Source organism: Triticum dicoccoides, chromosome 7A (assembly GCF_002162155.2).
Source record: "Triticum dicoccoides isolate Atlit2015 ecotype Zavitan chromosome 7A, WEW_v2.0, whole genome shotgun sequence".
NCBI lineage: Eukaryota > Viridiplantae > Streptophyta > Magnoliopsida > Poales > Poaceae > Triticum > Triticum dicoccoides.
This window is the reverse complement of record NC_041392.1, coordinates 17915264-17940814: the sequence shown is the minus strand read 5'-3', so window position 1 is coordinate 17940814 and position 25551 is coordinate 17915264. Positions and strand designations below refer to the sequence as shown.

Below are 25551 nucleotides of genomic sequence, written 5' to 3'. Positions count from 1 at the left end.
AGATATTTGCTTTGCTCGTGGAAAGTTCAGACTTGGACCGATAGAATATGGACATGCATAGATCGATGATAAGCAGCGTACCTCGTGTGAGTTGTGGCTGATTCTGACGGGGGGAGTGGCCGGTGGAGAGCGCACGACGTCGGAGACCTGCTGGGCAAAACCGGGGGCGTCGTCTTGTTCCATGCCGATGCATGCAGCGAGCCACCGTCGGCGGCGACGAAGCTACAAGAATTAGGCCAGCCGCCGTCTGAGCGAGGCATGAGCGAGAATAATAGATCGATGAGATTAGCTTCAAGGGTGACGTTCGGTATCCCTATAAAAAAGGAATCTGTTCCAACAATAATTATCTAGTTTTATGAGGAGGCACGCCGTGGGTCGAACAGGAGGCGAGGCGTGGTGTGGGTCGCACAGGAGGTTGAATCGGACGTGGGTGTATGTGCTCCTAGGAGTACCAACTCATTTTCCTATATATATATATATATATATATATATATATATATATATATATATATATATATAGTTGAAAAATATAGTGATGGGTTAGGGGTCCATTAGAGCCACATGTATATATATTTCTCATTCTCGATTTGTATTTACCCTGTTTAGTTGTCTTCTTTTAAATATTAAGTTTTAGTTACCCTGATCTCCAAGAGTTATCTACATCGAGAGAGATTTGTTAAACTTAAACATGTGGAGTGGGCTCCACACTTGTGTTTAATATATTTGTCTCACATGCACTTCACTCAAATCTAGGGGTACTCGCGGATTCCTAGGCTTACTTTATCAACTTAAATGTGGTGCTCCTCCCGAATTTGTGGAGGTACAAATGATGATTTCAAATACCTTTGATGTGTATTATGTATATTTGCTCCTCGCGTATGTTCTTCGATAGAATGTGTCATGGTGAAGTAACCAATGAAATCGGATAGTATGCCCTAAAGCTTATAGATGCAAATATGTTGAATATACGACTGAAGTTTAGTCGGTTAGATTTTAAAAAAATTGGTATATGTGTTCTCATTTCTCAAAATTCATTTTTTGGGTTTTTAATCGGCAGGGTCCAGTGTGTTTATTATATTTTCTCCATTCAGAATATTAGGTGCATCAGTTTGTGTGAAAGCCAAATATATACCCCCTCACATCCTACATATAAGCTTTTTTTATAAATTTCAATATGGACTACATACGGAGTAAAATGAGCGAATCTACACTCTAAAATAAGTCTATATATATCCTATGTAGTTCGAAACCTCTAAAAGGGCTTATATTTAGAAACATGGGAGTATATGTCTGACCAAGATTATAGATTACAATATCAACATCCGCAATACAAATAAAATAAATATGAATATACTATTCATGAAGGATCTAATCCTATAAATTTGATATTATAGATATTATTATTTTTTGAGAAAACTTGATCAAGCATGCTCCTTCCGTCCATGAATACGTGTAAATATAGAAATTTTAGCACAGATTATAGTATGAAGTAAAAAAAATACTCCCTCCGTTCCAAATTACTCGTCGCAGAAATGGATGTATCTAGAACTAAAATACATCTAGATACATCCATATCTGCGACAAGTAATTTGGAACGGAGGGAGTACATTAGAAAGATGCAAGCCATCATCTCTTTTCTCTTTAATTACCCCACCTCAATAAGATAAGTGCATGTAGAAAATGAGAAGACCATGTATTAAATGTTATTGATCTTGATAACCGTGCAACGAGACAGAATCATTTTTTTACGTTAAAATGCATTAGAAAGATAGAATTATACTGTTTGTGAACAAATTTTAAATGCTAAGCATACATTCATACACAAATTTGACTTTAAAAAATGTAATACTCCCTCCGTTTCTAAATATAAGTCGTTTTAGAGATTATATGATGTACTAAATACGAATAAAATGCTGAATCTACACTCTAAACTACGTCTATGCACATGCATACAGAGGCGGAGCCAGGATTTCTCAAAGCCTAGGGCTTAAACTAAGTGGCTATAATTTTTTTTACAAATAACACACATACTAATGCATGTTTGAAGTACACCATAAATCCGCGTTAACAATGAAATATGAATTCATTATTACCATGAGAACAAATTTGATAAAACATGTAAACAATTTAATAAAGTGCATCATTGGAAATGTTGGTACCAAATTAATGAAGACTTTGTTCCTCTGAGGTCATTGTTTTTTCACCAGCAAGAGTAGAAGGACCTGGAGCTTTCGAACATAAATCAAGTATTTGAAATCAAGACACTGGACATGGACTATATCAATTTTCATTTGAAATTTTGCAAAACAAGAACTTGTGGGTTTTTAACTAAAGTAATACGATTTTAAGATCTTAAGTCCTTAATTTTGTCTGATACAAAGGAACTGGGGAAAAAAAGTAGATGATACAATATCCAGCCGGTCGAGGAGATGGAGCATAATAGAACGGCTCGATGGGCTCCTCGCCTCCTCCAACCTCCAATGACGCGAGATGATCCAAGGTTCCGAACGCCGGCCGCCGGCTGCAGACGCGCAGGTTCAGACGTCCTGCCCGTCGAGTCGATCGGTTGAGGGGAATTGGCGGCGCAACATGAACGAGGTCTTTTTGTATCGATCTGGCCAGACGATGGAAAGCGAGAGAGCGAGCCTGCGTCATGTATCCTGGAGATAGGGATCAAGCGAGAATGCGAGATGATCGGGATTCCTTTTCGGAGCGATCGTGCATGGTGGGCTGGTGCCGATGGAGAGCTCTCTTAGTCGTATATGGGCTGGGGCCTGGGACCGTATGTGCATGTCTGAGGCTGGGCTTTGTAAGTGCATACATACACTAAAAATTCCTGCTGGATCAATAGTTGCGACCTGGGCCACGCCTGGGGCTATAGCCCCAGTTGCTCCAGGCCCAATTCCGCCCCTGCATGCATATGTAGTCCATACTAAAATCTTTTAAAAGACTTGCATCTTATATTATTTTAATGGAGGGAACAGGACAGAAAAAGATGTTGAAAACATCATGCGAAAAGCATCGCTAGTGGAATAAAGCGGAGATTTTTTGCGCGTCTTTATCCGACGAAAAGGGCGATTGCATGCAGCTGCGCCGCAGCGGGGGCGATGACGGGGGCGCAGGTGGAGGCGGCGCTCAACCGCAAGAACGTCGAGGTGCTCCAGGGCGAGGAGGAGCACGCCGCCACGGTGCTGCCGGACGAGACCATCGGCGGAGCGCTTGACGGCGGCGAGGACGCGTCGTGGGTGCCCGACCAGGACACTGGTGTCTTCGTCCCCGCCGGCGCCGATTCTCACGGCGGCGGCTCGGCTGCCGCTCCACCGCACCTATTCGGAGGTGCCACGGAGGGGTTAGCGGCGTCTTCGGCCGACCAGGACACGGGCGCCTTCGTCCCCGCCGATGTCGATGCCGACGCTGACGCTGACACCCACGGCGGCGGCGCGCATCCCGCCCCACCACAACACCTGTAGGGAGGCGTGGGCGAGACGGCGTCGGTGCTGGACCAGGCGGTGTTCGTCCGGGAGGAGGAGATGGAGGACGTGGAGAGTCCCGCCGCCGTCGATGTGGCCAACGTCAACGTAGACGTCAACGGCAGCATCAAGAACTACTAGGGCAACTTACGTAGCTCCATCGATCAGTCGGTGCTCTGTAGTTTCAGTAAGCTAGTTATTGTACTTGTACTGCCTTTGCCTCCGTAGTCGAGTAGAACAGAATAAATCACAAGTGGCCTACCTAGTTACTCCCTTTGTTTCAACTAGCTTATTGGCACACGTCGTCCCGTAACTTCATTCTGTAACCCCAGCCCCGTAAGTGTAGCATTTTAGGTTTCAGAATAGTTGAAGTTCTGGATTTGTCTCAACTCAATCTTGTTTAAATTTGACAAGACTATAGAAACATATACTATTAAATATCTCGAACACCAAATTAGTCTCAATATATTAAATTCCAGGACGAAGTGTGCATTGCAATGGAAGAAACAAAAAAGGACGTGGCTGGGTGGCGCACAGGCGTCCGATTGCAGCACCAAGCGCTCTCTCAGAAAAAGAAGAAGCGGCTCGCACGAGCGACCAGACAGCCGAGTAGACCTACCTAAATAGAAAATTATAGCTTTCTCCGTAAGGTCTCACCTAGCTGTCCTGGTCAGGAAAAAGTGTGTTGGGGGATGTAGCAGAAATTCAAAATTTTTCTACGTGTCACCAAGATCTATCTATGGAGAGATCAGCAACGAGGGGAAGGAGAGTGCATCTACATACCCTTGTAGATCGCTAAGCGGAAGCGTTCAAGAGAACGGGGTTGAAGGAGTCGTACTCGTCGTGATCCAAATCACCGGAGATCCTAGTGCCGAACGAACGGCACCTCCGCGTTCAACACACGTACGGAGCAGCGACGTCTCCTCATTCTTGATCCAGCAAGGGGAAGGAGAGGTTGATGGAGATCCAGCAGCACGACGGCGTGATGGTGGAAGTAGCGGGATTCCAACAGGACTTCGCCAAGCGCTGCGGGAGGAGGGAGATGTGTCACGGGAGGGAGAGGGAGGCGCCAGGGCTTAGGTTGGGCTGCCCTCCCTCCCCCCCACTATATATAGGGCCAAGGGAGAAGGGGGGGGGGCGCAGCCTTGGCCCTTCCTCCTTTAGGACTCTTTCTTTCCTTATCTCTTGGCGCATGGGCCTCTTGGGGCTAGTGCCCTTGGCCCATATAGGCCAAGACGCACACCCCTACAGCCCATGTGGCCCCCCGGGGCAGGTGGCCCCATCCGGTGGACCCTCGGGACCCTTCCGGTGGTCCCGGTACAATACCGGTGACCCCGAAACTTGTCCCGATAGTCGAAATAGCACTTCCTATATATTATTCTTTACCTCCGGACCATTCCGGGACTCCTCGTGACGTCCGGGATCTCATCCGGGACTCCGAACAACATTCGGGTTACCGCATACTAATATCTCTATAACCCTAGCGTCACCGAACCTTAAGTGTGTAGACCCTACGGGTTCGGGAGACACGTAGACATGACCGAGACGACTCTCCGGCCAATAACCAACAGCGGGATCTGGATACCCATGTTGGCTCCCACATGCTCCTCGATGATCTTATCGGATGAACCACGATGTCAAGGACTTAATCAATCGCGTATGCAATTCCCTTTGTCCATCGGTACGATACTTGCCCGAGATTCGATCATCGGTATCCCGATACCTTGTTCAATCTCGTTACCGGCAAGTCTCTTTTAGTTGTTCCGTAACACATCATCCCGTGATCAACTCCTTGATCACACTGTGCACATTATGATGATGTCCTACCGAGCGGGCCCAGAGATACCTCTCCGCTTACACGGAGTGACAAATCCTAGTCTCGATTCGTGCCAACCCAACAGACACTTTCGGAGATACCTGTAGTGTACCTTTATAGCCACCCAGTTATGTTGTGACGTTTGGCACACCCAAAGCACTCCTACGGTATCCGGGAGTTGCACAATCTCATGGTCTAAGGAAATGATACTTGACATTAGAAAAGCTTTAGCATACGAACTATATGATCTTGTGCTAGGCTTAGGATTGGGTCTTGTCCATCACATCATTCTCCTAATGATGTGATCCCGTTATCAACGACATCCAATGTCCATGGTCAGGAAACCGTAACCATCTATTGATCAACAAGCTAGTCAACTAGAGGCTTACTAGGAACATGGTGTTGTCTATGTATCCACACATGTATCTGAGTTTCCTATCAATACAATTCTAGCATGGATAATAAAAGATTATCATGAACAAGGAAATATAATAATAATCAATTTATTATTGCCTCTTGGGCATATTTCCAACAGTCTCCCACTTGCACTAGAGTCAATAATCCAGTTCACATCGATATGCGATTAACACTCAAGGTCACATCCCCATGTGACTAACACCCAAAGAGTTTACTAGAGTCAATAATCTAGTTCACATTTACCATGTGATTAACACTCGATGAGTTCTGGGTTTGATCATGTTATGCTTGTGAGAGAGGTTATAGTCAACGGGTCTGAACCTTTCAGATCCGTGTGTGCTTTACAAATCTCTATGTCATCTCCTAGATGCAGCTACCACGCTCTATTTGGAGCTATTCCAAATAACTGTTCTACTATACGAATCCAGTTTACTACTCAGAATAATCTGGATTAGTGTCAAAGTTTGCATCGGCGTAACCCTTTACGACGAACTCTTTTACCACCTCCATAATCGAGAAAATTCCTTAGTCCACTAGTTACTAAGGATAACTTTGACCGCTGTCCTGTGATCCATTCTTGGATCACTCTTGTACCCCTTGACTGACTCATGGCAAGGCACACTTCAGGTGCGGTACACAGCATAGCATACTGTAGAGCCTACGTCTAAAGCATAGGGGACGACCTTTGTCCTTTCTCTCTATTCTGCCGCGGTCAGGTTTCGAGTCTTACTCAATGTTCACACCTTATAACACAACCAAGAACTCCTTCTTTGCCGATCCATTTTGAACTCCTTCAAAATCTTGTCACGGTTTGTATTCATTTAAAAGTACTATTAAGCGTTTTGATCTATCCTTATAGATCTTAATGCTCAATACTCAAGTAGCCTAATCCAAGTTTTCCATTAAAAAACACCTTTCCAAATAACCCTATATGCTTTCTAGAAATTCTACATCATTTTTGATCAACAATATGTCAACAACATATACTCATCAGAAATTCTATAGTGCTCCCACTCACTTCTTTGGAAATACAAGTTTCTCATAAACTTTGTATACACCCAAAATCTTTGATCATCTCATCAAAGCATACATTCCAACTCTGAGATGCTTACTCCAGTCCTTAGAAGGATTGCTGGAGCTTTGCATACTTATTAGCATCTTTCAGGATTGACAAAACCTTCCGGTTGTATCACATACAACTTTTCCTCAAGAAAATCGTCGAGGAAACAATGTTTTGACATCCTATCTGCAAGATTTCATAAATAATGCAGTAATCGCTAATATAATTCCAACAGACTCTTAGCATCGCTACGAGTGAGAAAGTCTCATCATAGTCAACTCCTTGAACTTGTCGAAAAACATCTTAACGACAAGTCGAGCTTTCTTAATGGTGACATTTACCATCATTGTCCGTCTTCCTTTTAAAATCCATATGTACCTAACAGCCTTACGACCATCAAGTAGTTCTTCCAAAGTCTACACTTTGTTTTCATATATGGATCCTCTCTCGGATTATATGGCCTCGAGCCATTTATCGGAATCCAGGCCCACCACCGCTTCTCCATAGCTCGTAGGTTTATTGTTGTCTAGCAACATAACTTCCAAGACAGGATTACGTACCACTCTGGAGTAGCACGCATCCTTGTCATCCCACGAGGTTTGGTAGTGACTTGATCTGAAGTTTCATGATCACTATCATAAGCTTCCACTTCAATTGATGTAGGTGCCACAGGAACAACTTCCTGTGCCCTGCTACACACTAGTTGAAGAGACGGTTCAATAACCTCATCAAGTCTCCACCATCCTCCCACTCAATTCTTTTGAGAGAAACTTTTCCTCGAGAAAGGACCCGATTCTAGAAACAATCCCTTATTGCTTTCGGATCTAAGATAGGAGGTATACCCAACTGTTTTGGGTGTCCTATGAAGATGCATTTATCCGCTTTGGGTTCGAGCTTATCAGCCTGAAACTTTTTCACATAAGCGTTGCAGCCCCAAACTTTTAAGAAATGACAGCTTAGGTTTCTCTAAACCATAGTTCATACGGTGTCATCTCATCGGAATTACGTGGTGCCCTCTTTAAAGTGAATGTGGTTGTCTCTAATGCCTAACCCATAAACTATCGTGGTAATTCGATAAGAGACATCATGGTATGCATCATATCCAATAGGGTGCAGTTATGATGTTCGGACACACCATCACACTATGGTGTTCCAGGCTGTATTAGTTGTGAAACAATTTCCACAATGTCTTAATTCTGTGCCAAACTCGTAATTCAGATATTCATCTCTATGATCATATCATAAATATTTTATCCTCTTGTCACGACGATCTTTCAACTTCATCCTGAAATTACTTGAACCTTTCAATAATTCAGACTCGTGATTCATCAAGTAAATATACTCAACATCTACTCAAATCATCTGTGAAGTAAGAACATAACGATATCCACTACACGCCTCAGCACTCATTGGACTGCACACATCAAAATGTATTACTTCCAGCAAGTTGCTTTCTGGTTCCATTTTACTGAAACCGAGGCTTTCAGTCATCTTGCCCATGTGGTATGATTTGCATGTCTCAAGTGATTCAAAATCAAGTGAGTCCAAACGGTCCATTTGCATGGAGTTTCTTCATGCATATACACCAATAGACATGGTTCGCATGTCTCAAACTTTTCAAAAACGAGTGAGCCCAAAGATCCATCAACATGGAGCTTCTTCATGCGTTTTATACCGATATGACTTACGTGGCAGTGCCACAAGTAGGTGGTACTATCATTACTATCTTATATCTTTTGGCATGAACATGTGTATCACTACGATCGAGATTCAATAAACCATTCATTTTAGGTGCAAGACCAGTGAAGGTATTATTCAAATAAACAGAGTAACCATTATTCTCCTTAAATGAATAGCCGTATCGCGATAGACATAATCCAATCATGTCTATGCTCAACGCAAACACCAAATAACAATTATTTAGGTTTATCACCAATCTCGATGGTAGAGGGAGCGTGCGATGCATGATCATATCAACATTGGAAACACTTCCAACACATATCGTCAGCTTACCTTTAGCTAGTCTCCGTTTGTTTCGTAGCTTTTATTTCGAGTTACTAACACTTAGCAACCGAACCGGTATCTAATACCCTGGTGCTACTAGGAGTACTAGTAAAGTACACATCTACACAATGTATATCCAATATACTTCTATCGACCTTGCCAGCCTTCTAATCTACCAAGTATCTAGGGTAATTCTGCTCCAGTGGCTGTTCCCCTTATTACAGAAGCACTTAGTCTCGGGTTTGGGTTCAACTTTGGGTTTCTTCACTAGAGCAGCAGCTGAATTGCCGTTTCATGAAGTATCCCTTCTTGCCCTTGCCCTTCTTGAAACTAGTGGTTTCACCAACCATCTACAATTGATGCTCCTTCTTGATTTCTACTTTTGTGGTGTCAAACATCACGAATATCTCAAAGATCATCATATATGTCCCTGATATATTATAGTTCATCACGAAGCTCTAGTAGCTTGGTGGTAATGACTTTGGAGAAACATCAATATCTCATCTGGAAGATCAACTCCTACTCGATTCAAATGATTGTTGTACTCAGACAATCTGAGCACAAGCTCAACAATTGAGCTTTTCTCCTTAGTTTGTAGGCTAAGAAAATCGTCAGAGGTCTAATACCTCTTGACGTGGGCACGAGCCTGAAATCCCAATTTCAGCCCTTGAAACATCTCATATGTTTCGCGATGTTTCAAAACGTCTTCGGTGCCTCAACTCTAAACCGTTTAACTGAACTATCACGTAGTTATCAAAAATGTGTATGTCAGATGTTCGCAACATCCACAGACGACGTTCGAAGTTCAGCACACTGAGCGGTGCATTAAGGACATAAGCCTTCTATGAAGCAATGAGGACAATCCTCAGTTTACAGACCTAGTCTGCATAATTCTACTATCAACTTTCAACTAAATTTTCTCTAGGAACATATCTAAACAGTAGAACTAAAGCGCGAGCTACGACATAATTTGCAAAATCCTTTTTGACTATGTTCAGGATAATTAAGTTCATCTTATGAACTCCCACTCAGATAGACATCCCTCTAGTCATCTAAGTGATTACATGATCCGAGTCAACTAGGCCGTGTCCGATCATCACGTGAGACGAACTAGTCAACATCGGTGAACATCTTCATGTTGATCGTATCTTCTATACGACTCATGTTCGACCTTTCGGTCTTCTGTGTTCCGAGGCCATGTCTGTACATGCTAGGCTCGTCAAGTCAACCTAAGTGTTTCGCGTGTGTAAATCTGGCTTACACCCGTTGTATGTGAACGTAAGAATCTAACACCCGATCATCACGTGGTGCTTCGAAACAACGAACTGTCGTAATGGTGCACAGTTAGGGGGAACACTTTCTTGAAATTTTAAAGAGGAATCATCTTATTTACTACCGTTGTTCTAAGCAAATAAGATGTATAAACATGATAAACATCACATGCAATCAAATAGTGACATGATATGGCCAATATCACTTTGCTCCTTTTGATCTCCATCTTCGGGGCTCCATGATCATCATCGTCACCGGCATGACACCATGATTTCCATCATCATGATCTCCATCATCGTGTCTTCATGAAGTTGTCTCGCCAACTATTACTTCTACTACTACAGCTAACGGTTAGCAATAAAGTAAAGTAATTGCATGACGTTTAAGTTGACACGCAGGTCATAAATAAATAAAGACAAGTCCTATGGCTCCTGCCGGTTGTCATACTCATCGACATGCAAGTCGTGTTTCCTATTACAAGAACATGATCATCTCATACATCACATATATCATTCATCACATCCTTTGGCCATATCACATCACATAGCATACCCTGCAAAAACAAGTTAGACGTCCTCTAATTGTTGTTTGCATGTTTTACGTGGCTGCTATGGGTTTCTAGCAAGAACGTTTCTTACCTACGCAAAACCACAACGTGATATGCCAATTGCTATTTACCCTTCATAAGGACCCTTTTCATCGAATCCGATCCGACTAAAGTGGGAGAGACAGACACCCGCCAGTCACCTTATGCAACTAGTGCATGTTTGTCGGTGGAACCGGTCTCACGTAAGCGTACGTGTAAGGTTGGTCCGGGCCGCTTCATCCCACAATGCCGCCGAATCAAGATTGGACTAGTAACGGTAAGCATATTGAACAAAATCAACGCCCACAACTACTTTGTGTTCTACTCGTGCATAGAATCTACGCAATAGACAAGCTCATGATACCACTGTTGGGGGACGTAGCAGAAATTCAAAATTTTCCTACGTGTCACCAAGATCTATCTATGGAGAGACCAGCAATGAGGGGAAGGAGAGTGCATCTACATACCCTTGTAGATCGCTAAGCGGAAGCGTTCAAGAGAACGGGGTTGAAGGAGTCGTACTCGTCGTGATCCAAATCACCGGAGATCCTAGTGCCGAACGGACGGCACCTCCGCGTTCAACACACGTACGGAGTAGCGACGTCTCCTCCTTCTTGATACAGCAAGGGGAAGGAGAGGTTGATGGAGATCCGGCAGCACGACGGCGTGGTGGTGGAAGTAGCGGGATTCCAACAGGGCTTCGCCAAGCGCTGCGGGAGGAGGGAGATGTGTCACGGGGGGGAGAGGGAGGCGCCAGGGCTTAGGTTGGGCTGCCCTCCCTTCCCCCCACTATATATAGGGCCAAGGGAGAAGCGGGGGGGGGGCGCAGCCTTGGCCCTTCCTCCAAGGAAGGGTGCGACTAGGGAGGAGTCCCTCCTCCCCAAGGCACCTAGGAGGTGCCTTCCCCCTTTAGGACTGTTCCTTTCCTTATCTCTTGCCGCATGGGCCTCTTGGGGCTGGTGCCCTTGGCCCATATAGGCCAAGGCGCACACCCCTACAGCCCATGTGGCCCCCCGGGGCAGGTGACCCCACCTAGTGGACCCCCGGAACCCTTCCGGTGGTCCCGGTACAATACCGGTGACCCCGAAACTTGTCCCGATGGCCGAAATAGCACTTCCTATATATAATTCTTTACCTTCGGACCATTCCGGAACTCCTCGTGACGTCCGGGATCTCATCCGGAACTCCGAACAACATTTGGGTTACCGCATACTAATATCCCTATAACCCTAGCATCACCGAACCTTAAGTGTGTAGACCCTACGGGTTCGGGAGACACGTAGACATGACCGAGACGACTCTCCGGCCAATAACCAACAGCGGGATCTGGATACCCATGTTGGCTCCCACATGCTCCTCGATGATCTCATCGGATGAACCACGATGTCAAGGACTTAATCAATCCCGTATGCAATTCCCTTTGTCCATCGGTACGATACTTGCCCGAGATTCGATCGTCGGTATCCCGATACCTTGTTCAATCTCGTTACCGGCAAGTCTCTTTTACTCGTTCCGTAACACATCATCCCATGATCAACTCCTTGATCACACTGTGCACATTATGATGATGTCCTACCGAGTGGGCCCAGAGATACCTCTCCGCTTATACGGAGTGACAAATCTCAGTCTCGATTCGTGCCAACCCAACAGACACTTTCGGAGATACCTGTAGTGTACCTTTATAGCCACCCAGTTACGTTGTGACGTTTGGCACACCCAAAGCACTCCTACGGTATCCGGGAGTTGCACAATCTCATGGTCTAAGGAAATGATACTTGACATTAGAAAAGCTTTAGCATACGAACTACATGATCTTGTGTTAGGCTTAGGATTGGGTCTTGTCCATCACATCATTCTCCTAATGATGTGATCCCGTTATCAACGACATCCAATGTCCATGGTCAGGAAACCGTAACCATCTATTGATCAACGAGCTAGTCAACTAGAGGCTTACTAGGGACATGGTGTTGTCTATGTATCCACACATGTATCTGAGTTTCCTATCGATACAATTCTAGCATGGATAATAAACGATTATCATGAACAAGGAAATATAATAATAATCAATTTATTATTGCCTCTAGGGCATATTTCCAACAAAGTGGTCCTCTTTTCACGTGACTCTCGTCTAACAAATCAGCCATGTTTCATATCTCACGTGCATTTAATTGATGTTCCAAAAAAATAAAAAGCTATAACTTTGATTCAAAGGTTGGAATTCAGATCCGTTTTGACTGTTGGGTTTCTGGTGACGAATTCTTTAAAAATAGATCCTATAAGAGTATGTTTCGACGAACTTTTTTATGAGAAACTTCGGGTGGAATGGAGACAACTTTGGTGCTATAGGAAAGCAACTTCTTATTTTTGACCTAGTATGACTTCCTATTAGGTTGATTTGTGTAAAAACGAGAAAATCACACATGAGGGGCCTTTAGTGCGACATACAAGCAAATTCACTACACTAAGTGTACCTATGAACCTTGCTAACTTTATCCCAACTTGTCTATCATGGCTGCTCAGTTGCCTATCATTGATGCTCAGTTGCCTACGATTGATGTTCAGTTGCCTACAAATACTATGAAATTGCCTAACATTGATAGTCAGTTTCCTATCATTGATGGTTAGTTGCCTACGATTGATGTTCAGTTGCCTATAAATACTATGAAATTGCCTAACATTGATGCTCACTTGCCTACGATTGATACTCAGTTGCCTATCATTGATGGTCAGTTGCCTACGGTCGATGCTCAGTTGTCTACAAATACTATGAAATTGCCTACCATTGATGTCTAGTTGTCCGCTATTGGTAATTAGTTGCCTATCATTGCTGCTCAGTTGCCTAATTTTAAAATATTAGTTGCCTACAATATTATGAAGTTGTTCATCATTGTTTTTCTAAATTGCCTACAAACACTATCAAGTTGCCCACCGATGATGGTTAGTTGCCCGTGATTACTATTTCAATTGCCTACAATACATTAAGAGGCCGCCCACCGGTGCTAAGTTGCCTATCTATGAAACTAAGTTTCTTACATACCAAAAAGTATTGCCTGCAATTGACGATGATGTTAAGGCTACTCGTTAGTCATGCCTGGCAACTCATGATAATGTTTGTCTACCTTCAAAACTAAGTTGTCTATAATATTATCAACTTGGAGGTGAATCTTAGCTACGATAGAATACTTGCTAGTTATGATAGGTAAGTTAGAGGTGAAGCCAACTTGAACGAAATTTTCGATGATATGTAGTCATACTACGCAAACTAACAAAAAGTTGCTTTTCTATAGTATTAAAGTTGTCTCCAAATCACCCAAAGTTGCTCGTGAAAAAAGTTAGTCAAAACATACTCATATGGAATCAGGTTTTGAAGAGCTCGTCGCGAGAAACCTAGGGGTGAAAATAGATCTTAATTTCGATGCTTGGTTCAAAAGTTATAGCTTTTTAAAAAAAATTGAAAATGCAAAATAAATGCATACAGACCTACACTTTCCAACTGGATTACTCCTCGCATGGTACACTGCCCAAATGTGGGACCACGCTCCTGTCGTGACATGCACAGGTCATTGGCTACCATCGCGCTGATGTTTGATCTGACGACAGCGATGGGTGCGCTCGAAACGACGAGATAGCGTAGCTGCACTTTTAAACAATTAGGAACCAAAAATCATAATCTTCAATGACCATGATCACATTTTGTCGTATCACCGAGATACACTTCACTCTCATTTACATGAAATCGTAAACAATTTTTAAAAATCATGAACATTCCTTTAAACTCAAGAACGTAAATCATGAATATTTTCTAAATTCATGAACATTTTTAAAGATTTAAACATTTTCTAAAATCATAAACATTTTTGGATACATGAATATTTTATACTATACGCAAAATATTAGAAACTTGTGGACATATTTAGAAACATTTTCTTTCAAAAGGCAAACCTTTCTGAAATCGACGAATATTTTTTTGGAAATTCGTGAAACCTAATTCTGAAATTACCGAATATTTTTATTTTTTTAAATGCAAGGTCATCTTTTGAATCAGTGAACATTTTATGAATCAACAAACTATTTTGTAGGTCATGAACAAAATTGGAATTTTAGGATATTTTCAATTGGTAAAATTTTATACAATTTCATTAACCTTTCTTAATAAATGAACTTTTTAAAAATCCATGAATTTTTCAAAAAAAATGCGAATATTTTTTGAATCCGCAAGCATTTATGAACTATTAAACATTTTAGTTTAAAATTCTCATTTTTAAGTGATAGGAATTTTTTCAATTGGTAATGAAAACGAAATTGAATAACAGGTCGCCGGACATGGGCCAGGCCGATGAGGCACGCTATGTCTTCTCCCGGCACGCAGAGCATAGTATTGATGGTTGCTACTGCATGGGCCGGCCCTGGGATTTTCCTGTGTGAAATGTTTGTTTATCACTTGTAGGTGACATCGGTGCGGAATGTTTTGTAAATTTGGAGGCAATTTCGTTGACATATCTGTGCATTGTAACAGGAGACAAAAATATTACGCCCTAGCCAAATATGTATGGCTCAATACCATGACATGTGAGCATCCTCTACTTTAACATGGTGGCCCGTTGTCACTTATCTTTCTTCCCATCTTCGCTGATGATGGTCGCGATGTCCACATGAGCACAATGCATTCGATGTGGTAAATCCCAAGGTTACTAGCTTTCCTCGTCACGCCACACTTGTCATTGTGCCGTGCAACGGAATGTTTGAAACTCTAAAAGCAAATCTCATCGAGCACGAACTACTATCAACGCCTAGACATATAAAGACTTTTTAAAAACTAATCAAATCCTAGAGATAAAATACTAAATGAACGCCTACTACAAAAATTTCTTATGTTGAGACGGCATTTTTTGAAATGCATGAACAAATTTCGAATTTATGAACATTTTTGACTCAACAAACACTTTTTGAATTAATGAGCTTTTAAAAAAAATTGGGGAACAACTTTTGAAATTTGAGATATGTTTTTGAATTTTGTGAACATCTTCTAAATTTTCATGGACTGTTTTCAGATTCACGAATATGTTTTGAATACATGATTTTTCTTCAAAATCGTGAATATTATTGTATTCCCCGACAATTTTTTCAAATCATTTCAGATGGTATTTTTCAAATTTCATGGACATTTGTTTTCAAATTCCCAGATATAATTGAAATACACAACTATTTTTAAAAATCATGAAATTTTTAATTCCGTGAGAAGATTTTTGAAATAACGATTTTTTTAATAATATGCGGACAGGTATTGAAAATCACGAACATTTTATGGTTTCCCAAGCCTTTTTTAATTCACGAACATATAATCATTTGTTGATTTTTCTTCAAAACTTACAACTTTTAGTAATTTGAATTTTTTTGAAATCCTAAAATAATTTAAAGAAGGAAAAATAAAAAAGAAATGAGAATAAAAAAAGCAAAATACGAAATGGAAAAAATAGGGCGTCACACGGCGTGCATGGGCCAGCCCATGACCTCATGCAGTGAGGAGAGAAAAGACGAGAAAAAAAGTGGGTACACCTGGCTGGCACTCCCATGCTTGTGAAATCAGGAGTCATCGCTCTATAAGAACCGAACTCCATGGCGACTCTAAAATAAAATCGGATTATTCTCTTCACTTACAGATGGCATAGTGGGTAATTTGTAGGCAACTCCAGGGGCTAATTTCTTTGACGTACCGTCAGAAGTAATAGCCCATTTCTATACTCCTATATAGTGTATGAATATCAGCTTATATGGACCGTTGGATCATACTTATCCGACGGTCACATTTAACCTCTTAAACCAGGGGACATCGTGGCCACAACTGCACCATTGGTAGCCTCATCAAATGGTCCACATTGCTGGGATCCGTAGTGGACTCTACCACTGTGCTGCAGCGTGCCCTTCTCTGAATAGGCTGCACGCGTGATTCTCCCATCTCTTTCTGGAAAGTTCTGGCATGCTGACCCAAGTAGTAGTATTAGCAACTGCAAGCAAATGAGAGAGAGAGAGAGAGAGAGTACTACTGTACTAGCAACAACTAGCAACAAGCCAGCAAACAGATGCAGCGGTACATCTTATGTAAAAAGACACATTTTTATCTATATCTATATCTATACCAATATTAAAAGACCTAAAGGGGCAGATCCAACTGATCTCGGCCATCAAACTAAGTCAATCCAACAACCTAGACTGCTTCAATGGCGAGCGTCCAACGTGTTTAACGTGCAATTATTATCATACCAAATATTGCACTAATCATAGAATTAACACATAAATAATAGCATACCTAATATCCACGTGCAATTAATATATTGCCTAAATATTAACATGCATTGCACGTGCGCATTTACTATTTTACAAAATTAGAGAACTGCAAGTACAATAAGGCCTCGTTTGGTTCATAGGGTAGGAAAATTATAGGAATAGAAAATTATAGAAAATGAGATGTCATGCATCTCAAATCCTATGAGTAGAAAAATGAAAGGAGATGTCCTTTGTTTCACATCATAGGATTTTTTTCCATTGAATCTAGGCTAATGTTTATTTTCCTATGAAATGTGAAGGATAGGAAGATTTTCTCCATAGGAATAGGATTTCATTCCTACAAATCAAAGAGCTCTATAAGAATATTTCCTTAAAAAACCCACCCTATGAAATTCCTACAAACCAAAGGAGGCCTAAAAGTGCGAATGTAATATGTGTCATCACTAAATATTTTTTACCTAGTTCTCAAAAATAATACTTTTACCTTCACTTACAGATTCTTTTTTTTTATCAAAGAAGGGCTTCCCCCTTCCGATTTTCAATACTGAAAACCACCATCAACCAAAGTATTCGCCCTAGAACAGATAACTAGAAACGATAAACTACCAGATAGATCATCTCGCAACATAAACAAACTACCAGCGAGTCTGTAGTCTGCAGCCCCCAACAACATGGGATTACATAGTTCAAAAGGACACCAAAAGATCATGAAAAACCACTAGAGCACCACAGCAACGTTCATGAGCAACAGCTTTAGCAGGCGGTAGAGTCTTTCATCCCTCCAGTCTCGCCACACTGATTCTCCACCCCTGCGTCGCTATGTAAAATTCACTTGCTACTCGCTCTAGCAGTCTTGCTCCCAACTCCAACACCTTTTTTTGCGGCTCCTTTGTCTGCAAGATAGACCAATCAACCAACCAGTAACTCATTAGTTTGATTATAGAGAAAGGATCATTTATCCTTTTATTTTCAAAGATAATTCCATTTCTACTTTTCCAAATAGACCAAAACAAAGCAGATCGATACCCCCTTCACTTAGGTTACAAATGTTGTGACATAGTTCTGTTTGTTTTTACCAACATTTTCTTTGTAAGATTCGGATTGATCAAGTATATATAATCATTTTCCCACAAACAAACATATATAATCATTGATCTAATATGATTTATCAGGATAAACAAGAGACTTGGTACTCTCTTCGTTGCTTAGTGTAGGAGTTACTAAATTGCATTAATACAATCACTGGAGAGAGAGAGAGAGAGAGAGAGAGAGAGTAGAAAATTGTAGCATGCTCACGGTAGGAGATAGTAGATTGCGATAAATGACATGAAGACATGGGACGCTACAGCTTCCGGAAAGACGCGTTTTTTTACCAAACTAAAAAACCATAGGTAAAATAGAAGCATGAATGTGATATACTGTTTTAACTAAATATCTTTTACATTTACTTATAGATTGTTTTACAAATGTTGTGACATGGTTTTCTCTTTGTTTCTATCAACAATGTTTGAGTATCCATCACAGAAAAAAAAACAATGTTTGAGTATCCATCACAAAAAAAAACAATCAAACATATTTAGTCGTTCGAATAACCATCTGTTTTATAACGATAAATAAGGGACTTAATCTCTCTACATTGCTTAGTCTAGAACGTATTAAATTTTATCAAGAAAAACACTGGAGGAATTTACCTTTTCTCCCTGGTACTTTAAAATGTGAAGAACAAATAATGCACCGCTATAATTTTAAAAAAAATTCTTACAGTTGATCATTAGTTACTTAATGATTTCCATGAATAGGCTCATCATAGTTTTAATTATACCTTTTTCTAGAAACTGTGTGAGATTAGCAAACTTATTATCAATTTTGTCTATGTGCGTGTGTATGCATCTCAGTTGAAAGAAACAAGTTAATAAATACAAAAATGATTGACAGACGTCCATCCAAATATGAGTTTCACAACACGTGCATGGCATGTGCCATTTATTAGTATTATTCAGTATAGATATAGATATTTTCATACTATGCTTTTTTTTGTAAGTCTTAACATATTTTCCCATATAGTTGATTAAACTTAAGGAAGTTTGACTTATAAAGAACCTAAAATTTCAACTATTTTGTACTCCCTCTGTACATAAATATAAGGCGTTTTAGAGGAAATGTCTTATATTTATTTACAGAGGCAGCAATAATTAGTTTGCTATTAATAAAGAAGATAGCTTCATGTTGTTAGATTTCAGTAGAAGCAAGCTGGTAATGCCAAGAGGGAAAATGTCAGGTGATATCACCGTTTATATGAAACCACCGACACCTTATATTTTTTTAAAGATGCACTGGTCTTTTAGTAAAATCTAGGGAAATATTACCCTTAGCCAAAGGCACACTAAAGGCCCAATGACCAACTCGGCTAGCAACAATTTATGATTTATTAACGGATTGGCTCCAATACTACGTGTATTCATTTGATCCGGGGCTGGTCTTTTAAAAGAATCACCTCAAGTATTCCAAATTTTGAACTGATAGCCTCATCGTTTCAATTTTTTCAATATGGTGGTAATCCTAACATAATATTGCAATCCGCAACATTCGTTACAAACTGTTAAGTACAAAAATGAACACGGCCGCCATCATCGGAGTAGCAGTACACGCAATTACTCCTTCCTTCCCACCTCATTGGATCTATGAAAAATAGGGACCGGCTTCGGCCATCGGTGCCAATGGAGATCGCCTAGTTATCCAGCCTTTCCACCTTCACCCACCTCGCAGGAGTAGCTTGTCACCGCACGCCACCCGATGTAGGTTGTCAAGATGTTGCAATCGGTTCGTCACCCAATTGACCGACCACTCGCTGCTCCAGGCTCAGCACAATGCTCGTGTCACGCCCTCCACTCCAGTCAAGCCCCACACTGAAGCAGAGGCAGATAGAGAGGCACAAGTGCAGCAATAGGAACTTGGAGGAGAAGAAGAACTGGATCCACTGGAGGAGCTAGTGGAATAGTTGTCACTAGGATGTGTGAGTATGACGTGTGGGCCTGAGCCAGGCTGTGGCGTTAAAGGTGTAGCCGCGATGGTAGTGTAGGCATGTTGCCATTTGAGATAATTCAGATTCCTTCTCATCCTGAACTCTCTTCTCACCTACCCCTTCTCATACCTCTGGATCTCATCCCCTTCTCCTGGATCTCCTCCTCATGCCTGTTCGATCTCTCCCGGGGTCGTAACAACGTGGTATTCAGAGCTTTGCCAGTCACCGCTGCACCACAATCCCGCGATCGAGCTGTAACATCCACCGCAAAGGGTGTCCAGTTGCTCCGATGACCAAACACGAAATCCCTAGCGGGCTAGGCTCGATTTAGGGCGGTTGCAACGGCATTGTCGGCGACTCCGTCGGCTCAGACGAAATTTGTGTTGCAAGCCATGGAGGGTGTGCAGAAAACTTTGGAGGAATTACTGCAATATTTTTTTCTCTATCCACGGAGGTCAAGTAGCTCGACACCCAGGTGGTCGATTTCGGCGAGGGTCTGGACGCCTTCAAGAGTCAACAGGCTAACCACGACACAACCACGCGTGCAACGCCGTCTTCATCGACCGCGCCCGCTCCAGCCATACTTGTCAACCGGCTGGTCTTTTAAAAGAATCACCTCAAGTATTCCAAATTGGAACCGATAGCCTCACCGTTTCAATTTTTAAAATATGGTGGTAATCCTTTGGCTAACATAATATTTCAATCTACAACATTCATTAGAAACTGTTAAGTACAAAAACGAACACGTCATAGGAGTACCAGTACACACAATTACTCCTTCCTTCCCACCTCTTTGGATCCATGAAAAATAGGGACTGGCTTCGCCCATCGGTGCCAATGGAGATCGCCTAGTTATCCAGCCTCTCCACCTTCACCCATCTCGCAGGAGTAGCTTGTCACCGCATGCCACCCGACCTAGGTTGTCAAGATGTCGCAATCGGTTCATCACCCAATTGACTGACCACTCGCTGCTCCAGGCTCGGCACGATGCTCGAGCCTCCAGCCACTCCAAAAAAAGAGATTGCAAGGGCAAACTGGTGGTTGTCTATGAAAAAAGGGATCTGTTTACCATGATTCCGAACTGACTTCCAAATTTTGGAATTATCCAAGTATGATACGGATGCAGCTACAAACATATCTTGAATGATACGTGTCATTTGTTTGGCTTTTGGTTCTTTGTCATTATTATATTTCAGGGGTACGGCAAGTTCATGCCTTACAAATGTTTTTGGTCAATAAAGGTGTACGATCAAGAGTACCGACGAGCTAAATTTTATTTTATTAACAAAAAGACACCCATAGGGTATTTTATACTTGAATTTCACTCCGAAGGAACTCGGAGAATCAAATAATAAAATTGAAACCAACAAGGACAAAGTGCAAGGCCTTCTCCCCTATAAAACCGTAGCCACGCCACATCTCCCTTCACCACCAACGGTTCCACCACGGCAGGAAGAGAAAATGAAGGGACCAGACAGATTCAGGACAGATCTCAATCGTGCACATGTTTTTGAAGGTAGCAGTGCACGTCCCTTGGAGCAGGGAAGATGCCCCCCACGGTCATTTTCAGGGAGCATAGGCACAACTATGCCAGTTGAAAGCATGAAAAGATGAAGATTTAATAAAGAAAGTAACAAAGGCGAAGAGAGTGGCAAAGGTAAAGACAGTAACTTCTTGCAAAAGAAAACACTAACAAAGCAGAGGCACAACCATGCCAGTTGCTCCTTCCATGGATTAGAATCAAAAGTTCAAACTGTGATGGACGAGACTTGCCTGCTCCCCCGGCGTGTGCCCATCCGTGCTCCCGCGTATGTGGCTTGATTTAATTGGAAAAAAATAAGGCCCGGTCCCACCCCTTTAAAATCAGAGGGGAGATGATTAGATTAGAAAGAAAAAAGAAAAAAAGACAACCGTAGGATGAAGTGGGAGCACGGATGGGAGCATGGGAAGGGAGCAGGCAAGCCGGATCCAACTGTGATACTACTTGCAGGATTAGTTTCCTAACCGCTTGCACGCTCGGAGAAGCGAACGCCTCGGTGCTTTCCTTTGCTCGACCAACATTTAACGTTGAAAATAATCATAAGTAAGAAGCAAAAACACGGTTGGCTTTATTAGTGTCTCATTCATTCGTTGTCTGCTATTGCTAAGGCTGGAAACGGAGACGTTTCCAGCTTATTCTGAGCATTTTCTCCAGCATGTACTCTCTCTTATGAACGACTTGAGCCAGGCAATCCAAGAAATAGCTCCGTCTCCACATCCATGACGTCGTGGTGGTCATCGTCGTCTGGGAAGGTTGCCATAGCAGAGGCTGCCGCCGCCATCGCAAGGTGGTGCTCCTTCTGGTACTGCACATGTTAACGAGGGCAAGCCCATCAGTGGACAGATCATTATACTCCTATATGTTACACTTAGTTGAGCTGCTTGCTAGATGCATGGATGGGTGGTGATCTCGACCGGGATGCACATGAGGGACATGATATGTGTTCAGAGTTGGGTTGTTTCATTCTTGAAGGCAATTTCATTGTCCATCTTTACCTGGAAATATAGTTCTTGTTTGTGGTGGCTCAACTTCACCACATTCTGCCTCAGCTTAGCGAGCTGCTCTTCCAACCGCCGAGCCTGACATGTAAGATAATTGAGTAGCATTAAGCTTGCACTGGTACTGGTAGCATGCTAAGTTTCTATTACCTTTGCACTTAGATATAAATATACATATACTAAGTAATTAATGATGCAAAGATGGCAGCTTAAACATCCTTTTTGAAAAAAGACATTAGTACTTGACACACCTCACTCTCTCACGAAGCTTTTTGGAGCCAGTGTTGTAGCTTGATGCAAGTTTACGACCCATTTCTGTTCTCCCTCCTCCAACTAACCACAAATCTTTGCCTCAAAAAAAAAAACTAACCACAAATCTGATGTGGCAACTCTTATAATCTGCTTATGTCACCTTATTATACTTGCTCTAATATAATTAAGAATTTACGTCGCATTAGCTATTGTGTAAGATTCCATTGCCTGTCTTGTGTATCATTAAATCACACATGGATTCGTTATTGCTAAAACTTCATGTGGACTGAGTTAGAATTTGCTAACCTTCATTGTTCTGATGCTAAGAAGGCTTTTTTCAGTTCTGTCCTCTATGCTTTGCAGTTCTTCAATAGAGCATTCTTCTAAATTAGAACCCAAAATTTTCCTGCATCTCAACAGTATAGAGAGGATTCCAACCGATAATTTGGCTGGTAGCGCATAAAAAGTACTCCCTCCGTTCCAAAATAGATGACCCAAATTTATACTAAATTTAGTATAAATTTGGGTCATCTATTTTGGAACGGAGGGAATAGTCTCATTTCTCATAGTTGTTACCTTTTGTATGCTTCAAGAGCATCGAGCTTCTTTGACAAGGCCTCTGCATCAGCTTTTATTTTCTGCAGTTGAGATCACATAGCGTTTTTGAAATTTTTGTCACATTTAAAATCAAACCACAAGGTACTACTATCAATCGATGCCAAAATACAGTGCATATTACATTTTTCTGAAGTCAAAAATTGTAATGTTTGGCTGAGTTTATAGAGAACAATATGAACATTTGCATACCAATACATATGATATGAAAAATATTTCATGATAAACCTAATGGTATTGTAGATGCTGATGACTTTTTCTACAAACTTGGTAAAAGCTTAAAAAGTTGAGCAAGACAAAAGTAATATGCACTATATATTAGTAATAAAGAGGGAGTACTATGTGTATGAAACACAGACTATGCACCTCTATATCTTGATGTACCTGGTTGCTAGTACTATCCTTTGTGTTTGTCTCATTATAACGTCCAATTGTATTCTGCATGCTGAATTTAAATTTAAGATGTAAAATATACAATAATAACAACAACAATAACAGTTAATTACTCTATAAACAGTTAATTAACTCAGGGTTAACAACCATAACCAAACACGTAGTACTCCTACACGGCAAACGATCTCAAGATAAGCTATTGTGACAAGCATTAGTGCGTCCCGTGTAATTCTAGGCTGGCCAGTAGCATTTGGTTATTATTCTATATATTACTATATTTTTTGCTTTCCTTCCATCCCAGATTATCCTATTGGTTAAAGAATCTAGGCCATAGGGAAATGAGTAGCCTAGATGTACTAACCGTCACTAGTAGAAAAAGGGTCAAACGTGAAGCACATTAGTGCCGGTTTGTATTTGAGCCGGTACTAATGGTACCATTAGTGCCGGTTCGAACGGATTTGCATTAATGCCGGTTCGTGTTGAACCTTTAGTACCGGTTCGTGGCACGAACCGGTACTAAAGGGGTGGTGGCAGGCTGGCGTCAGGCCGGGGCCCCACGATCACCTTTAGTATCGGTTCGTGGCACGAACCGGTACTAAAGGTCTAACCTTTAGTACCGGTTCGTGCCATGAACCGGTACTAACGGGGTCTGACCTATAGTACCGGTTGGAGACACAAACCGGCACTATAGGGCAATTTTCAAACTTGAAAAAATCATAACTAAATCATCCTAATTCAGAAAAATACATATAATATATCAAAATTTGCAGAACAAAGCGATTGATCCGCTGAAACACCCATTTTTCCGTTTCAACAATTTTTCAAAATCACAAAATTCCAAAGGGAAAATAGAGTTTTTGGGCGTTTTAGACGTTTTTTTGGACGTTTTTAGCGTTTAGTGCTAGGGTTTAGATTTCAGCGTTTAGGGTTAAGTTTTATGGTCTAAACCCTTAGTTTTTACTATTTAGCATAGAGTTTTCGACGTTTTAAGTCCCGGGTTTAGGGTTTAGGACAATTTTTGAAATGACAAATTGTAAAAGGAAAAAAAGATATGCTCTAATTTATGTTTTTTTGAATTTTGGTTAAATCTTGTCAAACCGGTAAAACAACTAATTCAAGAAATATAGAGTGTTACTAAATAATTACGCAATAATATTAGTGTTACTAAATAAGTATCTCAGTTTTTTTGAATTTTGTTCAAATCTGGTCAAACTATGGTCAAACTACTTATTCAAGAAATATTAGTGTTACTACATAATTATTCAAGAATATTAGTGTTACTAAATAATTATTTCAATTTTTTGAATTTTGGTCAAATCTGGTCAAACTATGGTCAAACTGTGGTCAAACTATGGTCAAACTTATTCAAGAAATATTAGCGTTACTAAATAATTACTGTTTTTTTAGAATAATAGTTTCAAACTCAAACGGTGAAATGTGTGACTTCATGCTCAAGCTAAACTCCTGAGGGTTAATAGGATTGACATCTTACTATTGTCAGGAAAACAATAAGAGCAGACTCGGAAACGAAGGAGAATAAAACCTGAAAGTTAAGCGTGCTCGGGCTGGAGTAGTGAGAGGGATGGATGACCGATCGGGAAGTTAGATGATTTGGAATGAGTGATCCACACTTGAGCAGTTAAGAGAGGTGATTAGAGACTAAATCATCAAATAATTCAGAAAAATTAAAAATTCAAAAAAAAATTCAAAAAAAAACCTTTAGTACAGGTTGGTAACACCAACCGGTACTAAAGGTCCCCCGTAGCAGGGCGCGAGCTCACGCCACGTGGTGGCACTTTAGCGCCGGTTCGTGCCGAACCG

General features: G+C 41.3%; 2 protein-coding genes across 2 annotated transcripts in view; one reads left to right on the top strand and one right to left on the bottom strand.

The window, feature by feature from the left end:
• The first annotated feature begins 2762 nt into the window (after nt 1–2762).
• LOC119332889 lies at nt 2763–3611 on the top strand. Its single transcript, XM_037605991.1, has 3 exons — nt 2763–2782; nt 3089–3365; nt 3486–3611. Exons 1-3 carry the CDS (start codon nt 2763–2765, stop codon nt 3609–3611), a joined length of 423 nt encoding a protein of 140 aa, XP_037461888.1.
• Nucleotides 3612–22139: 18528 nt separating this feature from the next.
• The window catches only part of LOC119332888 (MADS-box transcription factor 50-like), a 4784-nt gene continuing 1372 nt past the window's right edge, over nt 22140–25551 (bottom strand). The window contains exons 2-6 of the mRNA XM_037605990.1: nt 23704–23782; nt 23299–23360; nt 23029–23128; nt 22468–22551; nt 22140–22277 (exon numbers count right to left, since the gene is read on the bottom strand). Of these exons, the coding sequence (XP_037461887.1) occupies nt 22140–22277; nt 22468–22551; nt 23029–23128; nt 23299–23360; nt 23704–23782 (463 nt within the window). The remainder of the gene's footprint in view (nt 22278–22467; nt 22552–23028; nt 23129–23298; nt 23361–23703; nt 23783–25551) is intronic.